At 44.5% G+C, this 17,781-nt stretch overlaps 2 protein-coding genes across 2 annotated transcripts; both read left to right on the forward strand.

The window, feature by feature from the left end:
- Positions 1 to 5,166: 5,166 nt before the first annotated feature.
- On the forward strand, positions 5,167 to 10,470 carry tspan6 (tetraspanin 6). The gene is made up of 8 exons (XM_023797863.2): positions 5,167 to 5,457; positions 6,702 to 6,890; positions 6,997 to 7,071; positions 7,260 to 7,355; positions 8,241 to 8,396; positions 8,482 to 8,565; positions 8,696 to 8,795; positions 9,446 to 10,470. Exons 1-7 carry the CDS (start codon positions 5,371 to 5,373, stop codon positions 8,762 to 8,764), a joined length of 756 nt encoding a protein of 251 aa, XP_023653631.1. The 5' UTR covers positions 5,167 to 5,370; the 3' UTR covers positions 8,765 to 8,795; positions 9,446 to 10,470.
- A 714-nt stretch (positions 10,471 to 11,184) lies between these two features.
- mid1ip1l (MID1 interacting protein 1, like) lies at positions 11,185 to 12,957 on the forward strand. The gene is made up of 2 exons (XM_023797852.2): positions 11,185 to 11,342; positions 11,765 to 12,957. The coding sequence occupies exon 2, from the start codon at positions 11,866 to 11,868 to the stop codon at positions 12,352 to 12,354; it is 489 nt and encodes a 162-aa protein (XP_023653620.1). The 5' UTR covers positions 11,185 to 11,342; positions 11,765 to 11,865; the 3' UTR covers positions 12,355 to 12,957.
- Positions 12,958 to 17,781: the final 4,824 nt, after the last annotated feature.

Genomic DNA, 17,781 nt, shown 5'->3' on the forward strand with positions numbered 1-17,781 from the left:
TGAAAAAATAGCTTTTAAGTTTTCCTTGTGTCAGTTTCTGTCAGTCTTATTGTAGTGTCAGTTTCTGTCAGAAATTATTTTAATTATTGCAGTGCATACTGAGTGCACAGCACTTCTGTGAAACTACAATAATAATAATAATTGATACTTTATTGATCCCCGTGGGGAAATTGTTTTTATGCCTCCCTCAACTTGCTCTTTGTAGAGTAAGCTGTCTGTGAAGGGCAGCCACCTGTAGCAGCACCCAGGGAGCTGGGGGTTGAGGGTCTTGCCCAAGGACCCACAGATGTGCTGAGGCTGGGTTTGAACCAGTGACCTTGTGATTACAGGCACATGGCTTAGCCCACTGAGCCACACACTGCCCCTTCAAGTAAGGACTATATCGTAGATGAACTGAGATTGTTATTCCTGCTTCTGTACGATATACATCGATATTGTGAGTTTTCCCTTACTTGTTCAGCACGATTCATGTTTCAGTGCAACTGTAAGAAAACCTCTTTAGATTTATTTCCATATGCAATATGTGTTAGTAACAATCCTGTTCAATTCTTTTTTTTTTTTGGTATTTTTCTTAACATACGCTCGCCATACAAAAATTTCCCGTGGACTTTCATATAATATGAGTTGGGGAAAAAAGGTAAAAGAAAGCAAAAGCAGTTAAAGATTTAAAAAGAAATTTCCTTTTGATTTAAGAAATTTCCAAGTCCAAAATATTCGCTGCTCCATCATGCTGGGAAAGGAATTGTTCATCACCAAACTGTTCTTGAATGGTTGGAAGAAGTTGCTCTTGGAGGATGTTTTGGTACCATTCTTTATTCATGGCTGTGTTCTTAGGCAAAACTGTGAGTGAGCCCACTCCCTTGGCTGAGAAGCAGCCCCACACATGAATGGTCTCAGGATGCTTTACTATTGGCATGACACAGGACTGATGGTAGCGCTCACCTTTTCTTCTCCAGACAATCTTTTTTCCAGATGCCACAAACAATCGGAAAGGGGATTCATCAGAGAAAATGACTTTACCCCAGTCCTCAGCAGACCAATCCCTGTACTTTTTGCAGAATATCTGTCTGTCCCTGATGTTTTTCTTGGAGAGAAGTGGCTACTTTGCTGCCCTTCTTGACACCAGGCCATCCTCCAAAAGTCTTCACCTCACTGTGCATACAGATACACTCACACCTGCCTGCTGCCATTCCTGAGCAAGTCCTGCACTGGTGGTGCCCCAATCCTGCAGCTGCATCAACTTTAGGAGGCGTTCCTGGTGCTTGCTGGACTTTCTTGGGAGCCCTGAAGTCATCTTCACAACAATTGAACCTCTCTCCTTGAAGTTCTTGATGATCCAATAAGTGGTTGATTTAGGTGCAGTCTTACTAGCAGCAATATTGTTTTTGTGTAAAGCAGTGATGACTTCATATGTTTCCTTGCAGGTAACCATGGTTAACATAGGAAGAACAATGATTTCAAGCACCATCCTCATTTTAAAGCATCCAGTCTGATATTCTAACTCAATCAGCATGACACAGTGATCTCCAGCCTTGTCCTCATCAACACTCTCACCTGTGTTAACGAAAGAATCACTGAAATTGTGTCAGCAGGTCCTATTGTGACAGGGCTGAAATGCAGTGGAAATGGACTTTTTGGGATTAAGTTCATTTTCATGGCAAAGAGGGACATTGCAATTAATTGCAATTCATCTGATCACTCTTCATAACATTCTGAAGTATAGGAAAATTGCCATCATAAAAATTGAGGCAGCAGTCTTTGTGAACATTAATATTTGTGTCATTCTCAAAACTTTTGGCCACGGCTGTAGACAGCTGTACAGGTAACTACTGAGAATTGCCCTAGTAGCCAGAAAGGCCGACACATGATCATCAGGAACTCCAGGTAGGGATAGCAGAAGGACTTAACAATGTCTACACTCCTGGAACACACCAGGAATTTTTGATCATAAAGCATACTCCACCCCTGCATTTCCCCACGAGGTCTCAGGTACTATCCTCCCAGTGCACGAAAAACACTGGCAGCTTGATGGCAGGGACTGGTACCTCCTCCGACAGCCAGGTTTCTGTGAGGCAGTTAATGGGGCAGTCCTGTGTCTCTCACTGGAATGAGATCCATGCCTGGAGCTTGCAGAGCTTGTTCTCCAGGAACTGAACTTTAGCCAGAAGCATGCTCGAGAGTGGAACCTGGGTTTATACGCATCTTAGTCTCACCAGAATGGCAGCTTGTTTGCCGCTTCTCCTTCTCCGGCGGCGTTTCGGTGGACGGACAACACCAGTGAATGGAAATGTTTCGGTGTTGCCCAGCGGAGTGTCACCAAGCAATGGGTCCTCGTTGAAGAACTCAAAGTCTGATTTGTGGTGAGTGTTCCTTGATCTGATGTCCAGCAAAGTTTGGTGATCATATGTAAACTTACATATAACAGATGCTGTAAGTGAGGTAAACAACAAAAACATGAACAAAAACATAACAGTGCTGCAGAGTGTACGAGCTTGCAACTGTCCTCCTCGGCACCATCTTCAGTCACTGCTGGGCATTGGTGGACACAGGGTCAACCATCACCTTCATTCACCTGGCCAGCCTCCGTGGCACTAACCAAACGGCCCCGCCAGGGTGAGAGGGAACCCAGGTCTGACTTGTGTCCATCACCAGCATGTGCACATTGATGAGGGGGAAGAGGTGGATCTGTATCACACTGGTGGAATGGACCACAGAGCAGGAAGTGTGGCTTGCAGATACCTGTGACCCCTGCATCGTAGGACTGGACCTGCTCTGTTAGCTGGGGGCGCGCATCATCTCGGCATCCATGTGGTGACCCCTCGGCAAGACGGCAGCTGGCAATAAACCCAACAGACATGGCAGTTGCCATCTTGACTCCCACTGCTCTGGTACCCCCCCAACATACAACCAAATTTTCCAGCTCAAAAAAAGTGTGACAGCATGACACCAGGACCTTCTCTGGATACAGTGCAGACAGTTTACGAATTATGACAACGGAGCACCATGGACCTGTCAGCGGAGCAGCAGCGCCAGTTGAGGACCCTGCTGGACAGATATGTGGACATCTTCATGGCTCGTGATGATGAGTGCAAACCAGCTGCACTCGTCCAACACTGGATCAACAGTGGTAATGCTCAACCAATCCATCTGCGACCTCATTGGCTGGCATTTGTCAAGTGTCAGGTAGCCGAGCAGAAGATCCAGGGAATGGCGGCAGTGGGTGTCATCAAACCATCAATCTGTGGGCTGTGCCAGTGGTCCTGATCAAAAAAAGGATGGGTCATGGTGTTTTTTTTTGTTGATTTTCAGTGTCTGAATGCCGTGATCTGGAAGGACTCTTACCTGCTGTCCCAGATCGAAGACAATCTAGATTATATCACCAGATCGATGTGGTTTAGCTCCTTAGACCTCTGAAGTGGCTATTAGCAGGTCGAATTGGCCCCAGGAGCCCGACCCAAGACTGCATTCAACATTAGTCAAAGTCTATGGCACTTCGGGTCTATGCCGTTCAGGCTCTGTAATGCCCCAGCTACCTTTGGAGATTGATGGAGCGAATGCTGGCCCATGTCCCCCGCAGCCAATTTGTCATCTACCTGGACAATCTGTCCTTCCACACTGCTGACTTCGACGGAGTGCTTAACAATTTGCGCACCGTTTTCGCTGACATCCGCAGAGCTGGTCTGCACCTCGATCCCAGAACTACTCCCTGCTCTGGCGACAGAGAGAGTTCCTAGGTCACATGGTGAGTGGTGACAGCATGCTGGCGGACCCTGAAAGGGTTGTGGTGGTGGATACGTCAGCCAGATTCTGAGCCACCCAAAGTGTAACTATTGTAACTATAGTTTAACTATTGCATGACCTGCCGTGAACTCCTGGCTGTCATCGAAGCCTGTCTCAGTGGACTTGGTGTTTGAGCAAACCTCTGAGTCTGAGGTACCGAGGGAGCCAGGTATGAAGTTCCTGTGGTGCCTCCAGGAGCATCTGAGGGATGTCCACAAGCTCACTCAGCAGCACCAAAGTGCAGCGACTACCCAACAGAAACACAACTATGATGTACGCAGCCTCCGGTAGGACTTTAACATCAGCGACCCAGTTTGGGTGTACTGTCCCCTTCACAAGAAGAGACGGTTGTCCAAGCTGGACGGTCATTGGAGAAGACCTCAGAGAGATCCTTGAGTGCCTGACTGAGGCTGTCCTCCACCTGTGGCTGTTGTCCTGCACAGGGATCGCCTAGCGCCATATTGCCCCCATGCCCAGCCTGATGCCCCTGGAGAGGCTAAGGACGAGGATGTGGCAGAGGATGGAGGTATGCTGGGGACTCTGGGGACTGTGACATGCAGGCTGTGGTGGCAGCGCTGGTCCCCTCAGCATTTGTGGGATATTGTGATTAACTTGGGGGCCGCTGGAAATGGCTGATTCCTCAGGTGGGGGCAGTGTAACACCCCAGGGCTGGTTTTGAGTGACTGATTATTACAACTACCAGCATGGCTTGTGTTGTGTGGTGCAGATAGCATATATAAATGTGTTGTTTAATGTGTGCAGTCATGTATTTAATGTTTTAAATAATAAGTGTTGTACCCTTATAATGTTTACCGTGTAGTTTGTGTGTTTTTCTGCCAGCACATTGTGAATAAACACAGAACTTCTGTTCCTTCTTGTAAAGAGCTGTCTCTTCTTTATTATTAAAATCATGCCACGCATCTATGTTATAATACTGACTCTAAAACTGATCCCTGTGGAACTCTACATTTCAGCAGTGGCAATCCTGACACTAGGTATTACAATTCTGGACTCTAAGAGTGATAATGTCCAACTCTGTATGTGGGACCATTCGGGTTTTTAAAATCCTCCAGAACCATGTGTGTCTACCTCAATTTTGTGCATATTAAACAACTTTATATAACAAATTAACATTCAGAGGAAGTCTCAAGTTAGAATGGATGTCGTCAAACTGTCAAATATGATCCCAGGGGTTTGTAAACTAAAAGCTTGGATGTAGTCCCACCCGTCAATTTGCAAAACATTCGTGTCCCGGAGGAGTGAAAGGCGCCATCAATCATACGCGACGGCGGCCACATCACAAACTGACAGGATATTCCTATAGCAACAGCCTCCCCCGGGGGTTGTTCTGTACCAGAGTGAAGTTAGGGAATCAAAAAGGATCTGTTCCCCGATCGGAGGGTGCATGCTTTATTCCCCCACCGGAAAGTGACTCCTAATCAGTGACGACATTTCCCTTCTCATCGCCCAGTGAAAGTTTTTTTTTTCTGCTAAAGACGCTGGCAGGAAAAAGTTTGGAAGTGTTTCAAGAGCGACGCATTTTAAACCGATACAGCTATTTAAAGGAAACGGTGGCAAAATCGGGACAAAATGTCTTCTCCCTCTAGGCGGCTGCAGACCAAACCCGTGATAACATGCCTGAAGACCTTCCTTATTTCTTACAGCCTGATATTCTGGGTGAGTTGCGCCTAAGCGCAGGATACGGAGAGGACAATGGGCAGGCGGTGCTGGCAGCACGTTACTAAAATCCTTACTATATACAAGTTTTACTTTTTTGAAGCATGAAAATCTAGCCTGGTGATTCGCTGTATGGGCTTTCTTAAGTCCAAATAAGTTAAATATGCGTTTGGTAATGCGATACAAAGTATTTCCGCGACTGTTTTCAAACTCGCATAAACACGGGTCTTGCGTGGCCAGCTTAGCTTAAGGAGGGGTTGGGGGGGGGTTGTTTTCTGGACATCTGTTGTTTGTTCTGTTTTTTTTTTTTTTGCTTCTGGTTTCCATACTTTGTATTTCTTCGTCAGTGTGTTTATTTTCATGCCGGTATCTGCACTCCGATATAAAACATTTGTATTTTTTTTTCACTGCGCAGCCCAACCGTACGCTATTCCATTGTTTAGGGAAGGGAAGTGATCTGGAAAAACTCTTACTCTTCATGGTAATTTTAAACAATAGAGTGATAAGTAATTTATGCATCGCGTGTACGACGGCTGTTTTTAATTTAATATTCAGTCTGATGAATTAACAGGTGTCGCTGGTTCTCGTAATTTTAGCTCAAAGGACATTGCCAACACAACAGATGCAATTTACCGGAGGCGTGAATACGATTGCTGTAGGCCTGCTGTATTTTTCAAAGACGTTACCTTGATTTTTATAGCGGTGTAAATAAACTAAATCATACAAATAAAGTTTTCAGTGTGGGGATCGTTTTTTAATTTTTATTTTTAAAATGTATCGTCATAATATAACTTGGACTTTTGCTAATTAATAGTCTTAAAGCACTTATATGAACAAAGTCCATATATGTACGCTGCAACCCTGCAATTTATAGCTGTAAGGAAGATGGCTTGGCATCTCCTGCCAGATGGACTACTGATTCATACCTTTTAATGACCCCGGGGGCAGAATCAACAGGCCAAGCCTGTTAAAATTATTTTACCGGTTGCCTCTAATGCAGTTTTGAAAGGGACTGGGGTCCGTGCTATGCATTAGAGATGGTCTGTGACTGCCTCTCCTAGGTGCTTCCCAGTGGCGTTTCACAAGGCACTTAATCTGAGGGTTTGTTCACTGGAAAAACACATTGTTGAAGCACGTAACTGCCACCTCTTGAACACATGATATGGGCGTGTGTGGGATGGCTGCGCGGCAGTGAGGCTAGGTGTTAAAAATGGGGCTACCTCCATCTGATATTCCCCTTTTAGTTCACAGGAGTCATTCTGCTGGCGGTGGGTGTTTGGGGAAAGGTGAGTCTAGAGGCATACATCTCCCTGGCGACGGATGAGGGCACTAACGCCCCTTACGTCCTCATTGGAACTGGCGCGGTCATTGTCATCTTTGGCCTGTTCGGCTGCTTTGCCACTTGCCGCGGAAGCACCTGGATGCTGAAGCTGGTGAGTATGGGGGGGGGGGGGGGGGGTGGTATGCTGCCAAAGGGGTCTGTGCTAAATGAATACGTCTCTTGACATGGTTCTCTTGTGTGTCCCCGTCCCCCCCCAGTATGCCATGTTTTTGACGCTGGTGTTTTTGGCTGAACTTGTGGCAGGAATCTCCGGCTTCCTCTTCAGACACGAGGTATGGATTTCCTTCCCGTAGAGCCTCTTCTCCCAGGTTTTGCAGGAAATGTTACACAAAACGAACAGAAGATAACGCCGAGTGTCCCACCATCTTAGCATCCCTTAAAAAACTGTAAGCGGTGCATTGTGGGATGGCTCGGGGGGGGGAGACGCCGGTCTTTCAGTTCATGCTCTGCTGCTTTTCAGATAAAGGCCAAATTTAGCAGCAAGTATGACGAAGCTGTTAAAAACTACGACGGCAAAGACCACACAAGCCAGGCGGTGGACACCATCCAGAGGAGTGTAAGTGTCTTCCGGTGCTGTGCTTCAAAGTAGCCAGAACGCCCTCGCATGTCAGAAATGCCGGATATTCTCAGGTTGGAGATGGAATCACAGGACACTTAAAAATGTTTAAAGAAGGATTCCAGAATCGGTGTTTATAGATAGAGCTGTAATCTCCAGCAGTAGTTGCTCACGTTACATTATTAGACATGATAGTAATACAATAATCAAATGTATAGTGAAGCAATTTGAAAGGCTGTTTCTCTTCACTGTATGTTTCAGGGCTTCATAAGTAACATGTACACATCCTGATATAAATATTTAATTATGGTTTGTTTGTAGATTAAAGAAAAGAGCCCAGAATATTCTGGCAACCGTTACTTGCTTAAAAACACATTCCATCGCATTGCCTGGAGTGATTCATTTTGGCTATAATCTTAAATATAAGTTGTAATCAAGGATTAAGTGTGTTTGTCATACTTATCTAAAACGGTTGCATGAATCACATGATAATTTAGGGAAATGTGTCAAGAAATAAATATCCCGGGGTAACAGAACCTCCCCCCCCCCCAAACCTCATTGGTGACTGAAGGGTTAATAATGCTGTCATCCGAGCTGCAGCTGTCGGTTCTGCTGGGGCAGCTCCGTGCTTGGTGGGAGGAGAGCCTCACAGAGCGTCACCCTCCCTGTTCTGTGTGTAAACATGCATTTCGACTGCTGCTGCTGCTACTAATAATAATAATAATGATGATTGTGTGTGTGGAAAATTCCCCAGCTGTCTCCTTAGACTGGAGCCTACCCAGGTCCACCAGCTAATTATTGCGTAGAGATTTGTGTTTAACACGATCACACTGCTCTGTATAGGACAGAATGGCAGAATATTGTATGTGTTTGTTACCTGCACAGCTGAAATGCTGTGGCGTAAGAAACTACACGGACTGGGAGAACACCAGCTATTTCAAAGAGGATGGCATTCCCGCCAGCTGCTGCAAGGACACCACCAACTGCACCCCGGATGTCCGCAAAGACCTGGAGAAGGCCGCCGACGAGGTCTACGTCACGGTGAGCCCGATGGGGAGCAGGCAGCAACAACGCCTGTGTACCTGGTGTTTAAATGGCTGAATGTGTGCGTCTTGTCTGTTTCCAGGGATGCTTCGTGCTGGTGACAGGTGTGATGGAGTCCAACCTGGGAATCATTGCAGGCATATCCTTCGGAATAGCGTTCTTCCAGGTCTGTATCTGCTTGCAGTATGTTTCCCATTTATCTGGCTTCTGCTGAGCCACAAGCCGGACGCTTCCGGAATCTGCAAAACCTGTCGTCTTTTTTATTATTTTTTTAATGCTATGCACCTTCTCCTCAGCTCATTGGGATTTTCCTGGCCTGCTGCCTGTCCCGGTACATCACCAACAACCAGTATGAGATGGTCTAGCCTCAATACGGGAGCTGCTGTCTCACATGAGGTCCGTCACTCTGCTTCTGCAAGTGCCCCTTTTTTTTGTAGTGGATGCTGGACTCGTTCTGAGTGAGACGGCAGACGGGGCCTTGTGAGGGGTCGTGGGAGAGGGGGGCTTTATTTATCGGTGGCGGGGGGGGGGGCAGCTTTAACAGTGGGGAGGAACCAGACAATGCAGTTTTAGTGTCAACACATGTGACTGAAATGGGCGTTGGGACAAATAAAAAGAGCCAGGCTCAGATATAGTAAATGTTCTGTTGCCCCTGATGTCACCCCTCCCCGGGGACATCTTTGCCTCCTGTCTGAGTGCAGTCAGGGTTTTAAGTACAGCCTCATGTTCAGGTATCTGCCTGACCAGTCTTACTCTGCAGAAACGCCCTGCTGATTTTTAGGGAGGAATTGCATTCGGTCAACACTTTAACTTTCTAATGTCGTTTTTTTCTGACCAGGGTGTGGTTTGTGCTGTTAAACATGATAAAGGACCTTAAGAAAGCTTAATTACATTCAGAAACTCTGAAGGTGATAATTACTTTGGTGTTGATTATTCATTAACGTCAGTGATGACTCTGTGTGGGTGTGGTGGTTGGGGGTTATGTTTTAGTTCCTGGTTTTTTTCCAGATATTTATTTTGGGGCTTCCCCTGATTTTGTCTTGCAGGACACAAATGGATGCTGCCTTAAAGGGAACTCTCAACTCTCATAGTTTTTAACCTTGTATTTGTGTGTGTGTGTGTGTGTGTGTGTGTTAGCCCTTTTCGTTTTAGAAATGTCTTACTGCTTTTTAAGCCTTTCGATTCACTGTAGCTTCTGAAGGGAAGATAAAATGAGAATTACTTAAGGGACCATTTTTGTGAACTGTCTCACAGTGTTTCAAGCTTCTAATGTTCCTTGACGGGATTAAGTTGTGACTTATGCCTGTAACTTATTTTCAGATAAGATGTGATATATGGTTTGAAATCTGCATCATGAAAATGTATTGTTAGTGGAGTCGCTGTTCTCTTTCTGCCTGATACATATCCTGTCCTTTTTGTTATGGTATTTTTTGCTCTCTGCTGGACTTTGGATTTATGGTTCTTGCATCTCGGCATTAGAAAGTAATAACATTATCAGTAAATTACTTTAATGGAATTATGGTCTTCATTAAAATTTTGCATTTCTCTGTGTTGCTATTTCCATGTGTCTTATTGGCTGCAAATGAATCACATTGTAAAGCAAACAGATGGGACAACACCTGGAATTTAATGATTCTTCAACAAAACAGTGAAACATCCGAAGACCGGTCACTGTGACTCAAAAAGAGGCCAACGTGCATATTCATTCAAGTAATTCTTCATGAATGGAGAGGGTAGAAATGATCCAATTGATCGCCACCTTGTGGTGGAAGGTGAACCTGAATGGAGGGTATTTGATTCTATAGTTTTCTCTCAAGCAAACCGGAAAGTCATGCTCCAGTAAACTGTATGGCTTATCATAAGGTATTTGGTGTAGTTAAAGTATTTACAGTGATTTAAGTAACTAGCCTTAAGACATACCTAATTCATTCTTTGAGTTTTTTGGATCTACCTGTATTTGTACAAAGAAATTACATCAGTATTAAAATCTACCTGTTAACTTTCCGAATGATTATTTCAGCTTGTAAAATGCTTGAAGAAAGAATAAATTTAAAATTGATTATAACGCAAACCTTGATTTCTTGTGTTTCCTGCATGGTGCCATATTAGCCTCGACGAATATTTGGCACTTTCGCCAGGGGGAGCTGATTGCCGGTCATTCACAATTTGATAAAATGTCAGTGCTGCCAAATACTGTCGCTGTACCCTGTAACAAGCGGCGTGCCAGTCGGATATCCCATGCCGGTGACGACGTACGTGTCACCAGTCAGATCATAATTATGCCTGTGTTCCAATAAAGGAACTTACCATGTAGCTCTTTTGAAATGTTGAACGTCTGGAAAAATGTTTACAAGGCCATAAGCCTCATGCATTTTACCTACAAGTAAGATGCATGAAATTTCATTTATAATAAAGAGTCGGATACAACAACGATACAACGCTTTGAGTTGAATTGGAAATTTGGCTGATTTTTGAAAGGTATCTCTTGACCAAGAGTAACCGTTGCTCGGAACTCACTCGATAATCTCTACACCTAGAAACCAGTAATAGTTGCCGAAACTATTTCGAGCACCGAAAGCCGAAGCGAAATGCAATATGTAGGCGGGACCATTGTTGGCAAACCCGCAGAGCTTCCACGCCATTCGACAGCAACCAACAGTGGCATTCTCTCATTGGATGCCGTTTGTGCCATTGCAGCGAAAGAGCGACCCCGTCCTCTCATGTAATTGGTCCGTTTCAGATTAGGCGGAGCATCCCTTTTTCCCCTCGAGTGGACTCTCCTGGTGTATATATATAAGACGAAGCGTGAGCTGGTGAATTACATGAAAGTGAGCGGTTTCTGCTGCGTGTGTAACCTGAGGTAGACTAGTACACAGTGTGGTGTTTTGGGGGAATTTCATATATTTATTGACGACGGTGTGGCTCACCCTGTGAATTCATCAGGTTTGTCCTTTTTCTTTTGTCATTTACAACGTGTTAATTTAATTAGAGTTGCTTTTTAAAATGTTAAATCATAAGTCTTAGCTTGTATCCCTGCAAGTATTTTCTGATACCTGAAATCCCCCGACACCGAAAGGGTGGTTTTGTGGTGTTTGTTAGTGGTTTTAAATGTCCGCAGATTAACACGTTCATGAATTAACATCGCACTGCACCTGCATTTTCGTAAAAAAATTAACGGGGGGGGCTACTGATTAAAATGATCCGCGGGTTAATATCTGGCAGTTGCTTGTGTTGTGGCTCAGTCTGTCAGATTAGAGGACGTATCGCGTATGTCTTGTTCTAGTTTCAGCACGTGGGTGTTAATCTGTAGATCCCCGATTTCTGTTAAGCGGTTGCTCTGACTTGAGCTCTTCTGCTCCTTGCAGGTTCGTATTCCTCACCATTGCTTGCTTGGTGACTTAACACCTGCTGTCCTCAGTCGTATCAACAATCACCCTTCTGGCAGCTAGACTTGGGGTGCTTCGCCATGATGATGATGCAGATGTATGGCGAGCTGTCTTGCAATAAGCACTCCCTGATGAACGTGATGAATCGCTTCATCGCCGCCGCCAACAACATGGACGAGACGATCATGGTGCCCAGCGTGCTGCGGGATGTCCCTGTGGATGAGCCGCTGACCCAGCCCTCATCCAACAATAATGAAGAAACCGTTTTTCCCAGCAAGCAGAGGGACATGTATGAGCGCTACCTGCTAGTGAAGTCGATCCGGAATGACATGGAATGGGGTCTTCTGAGGAGGGAACTTTGTGCTGGAGGTTTTGTGGACAGGACTGCTAAACGGCAACAGGAGGAGGTTTGTGGTGGCAGCTTTGTGGATGATGGGGCAGACCTGGAGGGCCAGTTCCACTTTCACCTGCGGGGGCTTTTTGGGGTCCTGTCCAAGCTCACAGTGCAGGCAGACCACCTCACCAACCGGTACAAGAGGGAGATTGGTGGCGGCAACTATATCAGATAAGGACTTGCCGATGTTTACTATGAGACACTGCTCCATCTGGACTGTGAACCTGCAAGGTTTGCCTTGGAAGGACTTGTGTTTTGAGGGACATTCATAGAACTGTATCCTGCCTCATGTTTAAGAAGGACCACAAACTGAAGGCTTGCTCCCGCAGAGCATGTCACCAGCTTCCATCTCCCACAATCTCCTAGAGTACTTCCTCCTATCACACTCGATCGGTGTAGGTTAGTGGCCTTTTTCTGATGTTGGCCATGGTTCTATGTGTTTCTCCACATAATGGATTCTTTAAATAATGCAACATGCTTTTAAGAATGTATTTTAACCATTTGGGATTGATATCCCTGGTATTTACACTCAAACCACATTTTTGTGTCTAGTTCTGAGCATGTAAAACCAGTTGTATACCTCAGACTTAGTTGGTGAACTTGGCTTATAGGGTTGCTACATGTGTGTTTGGGAATGACCTGGGTTGGTGGTGGTGTACGACTTTAAATGAAGTGTTATAACTTATTTATTGTGTGTTCCTTTTTTTATTTTAAGAAATGTCAATTTCAAGTTTCAATTTTGTTTAATATTAAATAAACAAACCTCAGCGATATAGTATATGTGCTCTGTGGGTCTTCAGTTGTCCTGTTTATACCAAATGCAACCAATCCACGGTCAGTGCCTTGGTCTGTCACCACTGCAGCTTATTGTATGTGTATTTACCCTGTGGCTGGCTGGTTATATCCCCATAAATGAGGGTAAAATCATAAATATAATGTCTAGCGTTTTGCTACGTTACTGGTTTTTATAATGCTTTGCAACACAATTCCAGCTTCTGAACTGTAATCAAGCAAACAAAGACTCCGCATTCCGCCTGACAGCGTAGGATGGCCAAGGGACTAAATCGTTCGTATGGTTCCTGCCTGGCTGTGATCGAACATGGTTTGTCTTGTGCTGCATTCCATTTACCTTGGAAGTCGGAGCTGGGAGTGACATCATGCCCAAGTTAACTGCGTTCCAGTGCAACTAGACAGGTTAGCCATTAGCAGTACCAGGTCTAGCCAGGATCATTGTTCGCAATACCAGTTGATAACATATTGCGAACACTATAGCAACATGGTCACAGTTTGGACAGAACTGCATATATGACCAGTTTAATGGTCATATATGCACTTACACAAATAAGACAAAAGCAAATGTAGCAGCTTAGAAATATTGATTTCAGGGAGGCAGATGAGGGGCATCTAGAAGAGTGTGGGGGGGGGGGGTGCTGGCCAATGCTTTGCTGGTATTACAGTAATACCGTGTGTGTGTGTGTGTGTGTGTGTGTGTGTGTGTGTGTGTGTATATATATATATATGTATATGTGTGTGTGTATATATATGTATGTATATATGTAGCTATACAGTATGTGTGTGTGTGTGTGTGTATGTGTGTGTGTGTGTGTGTGTATATATATATATATATATATATATATATATATATTGCCAACGGGGTTGGGGGTTGCTGACTGGGGCTAGAGTGGTGGTAAAATTTGGGGCAAGGTTGCAGGGGTAAAAGTTCTTGCCAGCTAATTTTATCACTGCTGAATACTGGAATGACAGATTTCCGTAACATTGTACATCATTTTCAGCTGCCAGAGAGCTGCTGTCACTTTGTGAGAGATTCACGGAACTGCTGGGAGAGGTGGGATGTCGGCATTAGTGCTAAAGAACAGTAGTTACATACAGTATGCATAGTATAAACAGTATATAACCACTGCTGAGGTCGAGAATTCTGAGGTCGAGGTTTATAAGGTTCCCCCAAGTTTGAGTCAGAACTCTGACTTCAGGAGGCGTTTCAGTTGAAATTTCTAAGAAACTGGAAACTCCAACTTCCCAGTTCAAATGGAACACACCCTTAGACTCTGATGAAAGGCTGGTGTCACACACAAGCTAGGAGGAGAAAGTTGCGAACACTGTGCCGAACATCTACTGCACCAGAGAACATCATCTGGAAATGAACTCCTTCCTCTCAAAGAGGAGCCACTAGTCCATCGCTTTAAGGATGAAACAATGGAATTTAACATGAAATTACCCTTTGACCTTATTGATGTTCTACTGTAAGTCTCCAAAACGGAGTTAAAAATTCCCCTCTCGCTTACATAACTCTAGGCTAAGCTTCATACAATCAAAGCGAAAAAGAAGCCCCTCCCCCTTTCTGTTTTCCAATTTTACCGAAGATTTTTTTACGGAACTCAAGATCTGCATAATCCTGCCCAGTACTGCTTACGCCTTTACCTGGACATTCATGGGAAACTCAGCCCAGCTGCACTTACGCCTAGTCAGCTCCTTGGCAGCTGTATATTTATAACGTATTTGCCTGACTTGTATGTTGCTTTGGACAAAATCATCTATTAAAAAAGTGATCTGTTCAAAATCCCCTCACTTGCTGATATGCTGGGATTTTTGTGTAAATTGACTTTTTCCTCCCAGGTTAATGACTTTTGTCCCCCGGGTTAATGGTGGAGTAGTTTGTTCCAGAGTAGAAACACATGCTGTGCCAGAAGGCAGGTTTGCTTCACGTAAGGGAATTTCTGAGTGATAGCAACAAAGTTCAGATCTGGAATGTGTCCCAAGACATTTCCTTCTGTTGGCTGCAATAAATTTATCATTGTGATTACAATGTGTGAGTTGTTCCTTCGAATGTACAAGATATACTCTGTCCAATGCAATGCAACCGTAAACCTTAAAGCAGTGCTGTCAGAAATATCAACACTCTGCCGTAAAATTCGCTTAATAATTTCTATTGATAGGATGTATAATTAGTTACCTCCTAGAAAATTTGGAGAGTGACGCTGCTTTAATATTTCAATCCAGTGATATTTTCCTATCCTCTGTAAAGTACTCTGACATTATGCCTCCCTTCAGATACTTCATTCGCAATTCCCCTTAGCAACAGTGACGGGAGGGCAGCCAATAGTATTCCAGAGTGAATTTCTTTCTCCTTCTCCAAAAACAGAACAGCAATTAGAGGGTTGAAAAATGCTGGTGGCCATGGAGGAACAAGAGGAGAGACAGTGATGCTTGGCCAGGTGCTCAGGGAGAGAAAGCCACTGGGAGATGCAATATCTGACCAGGAATCTGCGCCATTGTTTGGTTGGGACTTTCTTAGCCTGGAGAATTTGAAACGGCGAAGAATATGCCTGTCTCTTCTGGCTTGTGCTTCTATTGGTCACCAAGCAGATTGATCGTGGGAGAGAATCCTATGAGAACCTCAGCTCTGGTATGAATTTGGTCACCACTGGTTGTCCAACTACAGACCTGTCACACAGCTATACATAAGCAGAGAGCACAGAGCTAGGACACATGCCATCAGTATGCCAGTTCATCGCAGGGCACACACACATACACACTCACACACTACAGGCAATTTATCTATCTGTTCATCAATTTTCTAACTGGTTAACTTGGTCACAGTCACATGGGGTGGGGGGATGGGGGGTCTGCAATCCTATCCGCTTGTGAAGTCATGACGTTTGAATCACGTGACAATACTGTTTCCAGAGCCTGCCTTACTACAAGCCAATATGCCGCAGTGTTCTCTACCTGTGTGTATTAAATTGATGTGGAAAAACAACTACACATTTTTCCTTACACCAGAAAGAGGAAGTGACTGTGTAAACTAAACAGTCATTTTCACAATTTTTTCATGTTTAGTTTTATGGGTGTTATGATAGACAAAATTCACATCTCAGTACAAACCTTGGTTTTGGGAACATGCTTCCGTGCAATTTTGGTTCAGAAGGGAAAAGAGAATTTGTTCTTAGATTAATAATAATAATAATCGATCCTTTATTAATCCCCGTGGGGAAATTGTCTTTACGCCTCCCTCAACTTGCTCTTTGTAGAGTAAGTTGTCCGCAAAGGGCAGCCACCCGTAGCAGCGCCCAGGGAGCTGAGGGTTAAGGGCCTTGCTCAAGGACCTTTAGATGTGCTGAGGCACCATTAGGAAAAGTTGTAAACCAACGGCACTTGCTCGTCATTCACACACTCAGATGATGTCATGTCAAATGAGTTAGCCCATTGGATGTGTTTTCAGCAACGTACTCGAGTTCAGCATAACAAAGCTGATGGACAGTCTTGGTTTTTTGAGTTACTCTCCAGTATTGGTGTAATTTATTGGGGAACCAAAATGTTCCCGAACTACTAATTATGACTGGCTGTAAACAGGATTAGCTGTAACAAACTCACAGCCATAATTAGCATAATGTGTTCCATGCTAAACAGTAACTTATGAATTTAGGTTCCATTGTTAAGAAATGAGTTCATTTGTTTCATTGTGCGTATTGAACCGAAAATGATGTACCGCACATGTAATCATATAACGATAATTCCACTTGAGAGAACAGCTACACTCACTCTCTTTCAATTAAAGGAATTTTTTCGGCTCCCTTTTGCATTTTTCCCTCCCTTTTTTAAAAAGTTGAATTACAAAAATGCAGCCCCCCTTTTTACCCAAAACAATGCTTGACTGAGGAAAAGTTATGGTGAATAATATTACCAGTTCCACTGTTATGGTTTGTTTGGCCTTGGAAACAGTTATACATCTACGTTACAGACTTAACAAGCGGATCCCAGCAAGGACAAAGCTGAAGGACGAACTGGCTGGATGGAATGCCAGCCTATCGCGGGGCTAAAACACACACACATGCAATCATAATCGATGGACAATTTAGAGACACCAGTTAGCCTAGCTCAGGGATCTTCAACTCTGGACCTCAAATCCAAATCCAGGCCTTGTTTTCAGTTCTCCCAGGTAGTTGGTTTAATAATTACTGATTCTGATTGGTCACAGAGGCTTCATACCCAGCTCACAGGTAAAGGAAGGCTGGAAAATCAGCAGGGCTCAGACCTTGAGGACCGTGATTTGAATAGCCCTGGCCTAGCTGCATGTATTTTGGCTACCCATAGGAAACCCACCTAACACAAGGGGAAGATGCAAACTCCATGCAGAGTGTGGAGGTAAGATTCAAACCCTCAATCTAGGAGCTAATGGGGCTACTTGCTGGGCCAACCAAGGTTTTGGAACAGACGCGTTGAAATGTTTCTTTGCACCATGAAGCCAGAGAGTTTGTTTTCACCTATTGTCAAGTGTGAAATCCGATGTCTGGAAATGTTTATGAAGAGAGCTGCGTCAAGCAGAGCATGTAGTAAACATGTAGCAGAAGGATACACTGCTTTCACAAAGCCTGGCTTTCTGAATGTGGTGATAAAGATATTAATGAAATCCATGAACGCATCATGAGTAACCTCACACATGGCACCCCTGTGCAGCCTATTTTTGCACCTAAAACGTGGACTGTCTGTGGGTCCCCGTGGACCGGATTGAGAAACACCGGTCTAGGCTATAGCTGCCTCGCTGGGTCCTTGGGTTGATTTGATTTGCAGGTCTCTTAACCAA

The sequence above is a fragment of the Paramormyrops kingsleyae genome, chromosome 10, assembly GCF_048594095.1.
Source record: "Paramormyrops kingsleyae isolate MSU_618 chromosome 10, PKINGS_0.4, whole genome shotgun sequence".
NCBI lineage: Eukaryota > Metazoa > Chordata > Actinopteri > Osteoglossiformes > Mormyridae > Paramormyrops > Paramormyrops kingsleyae.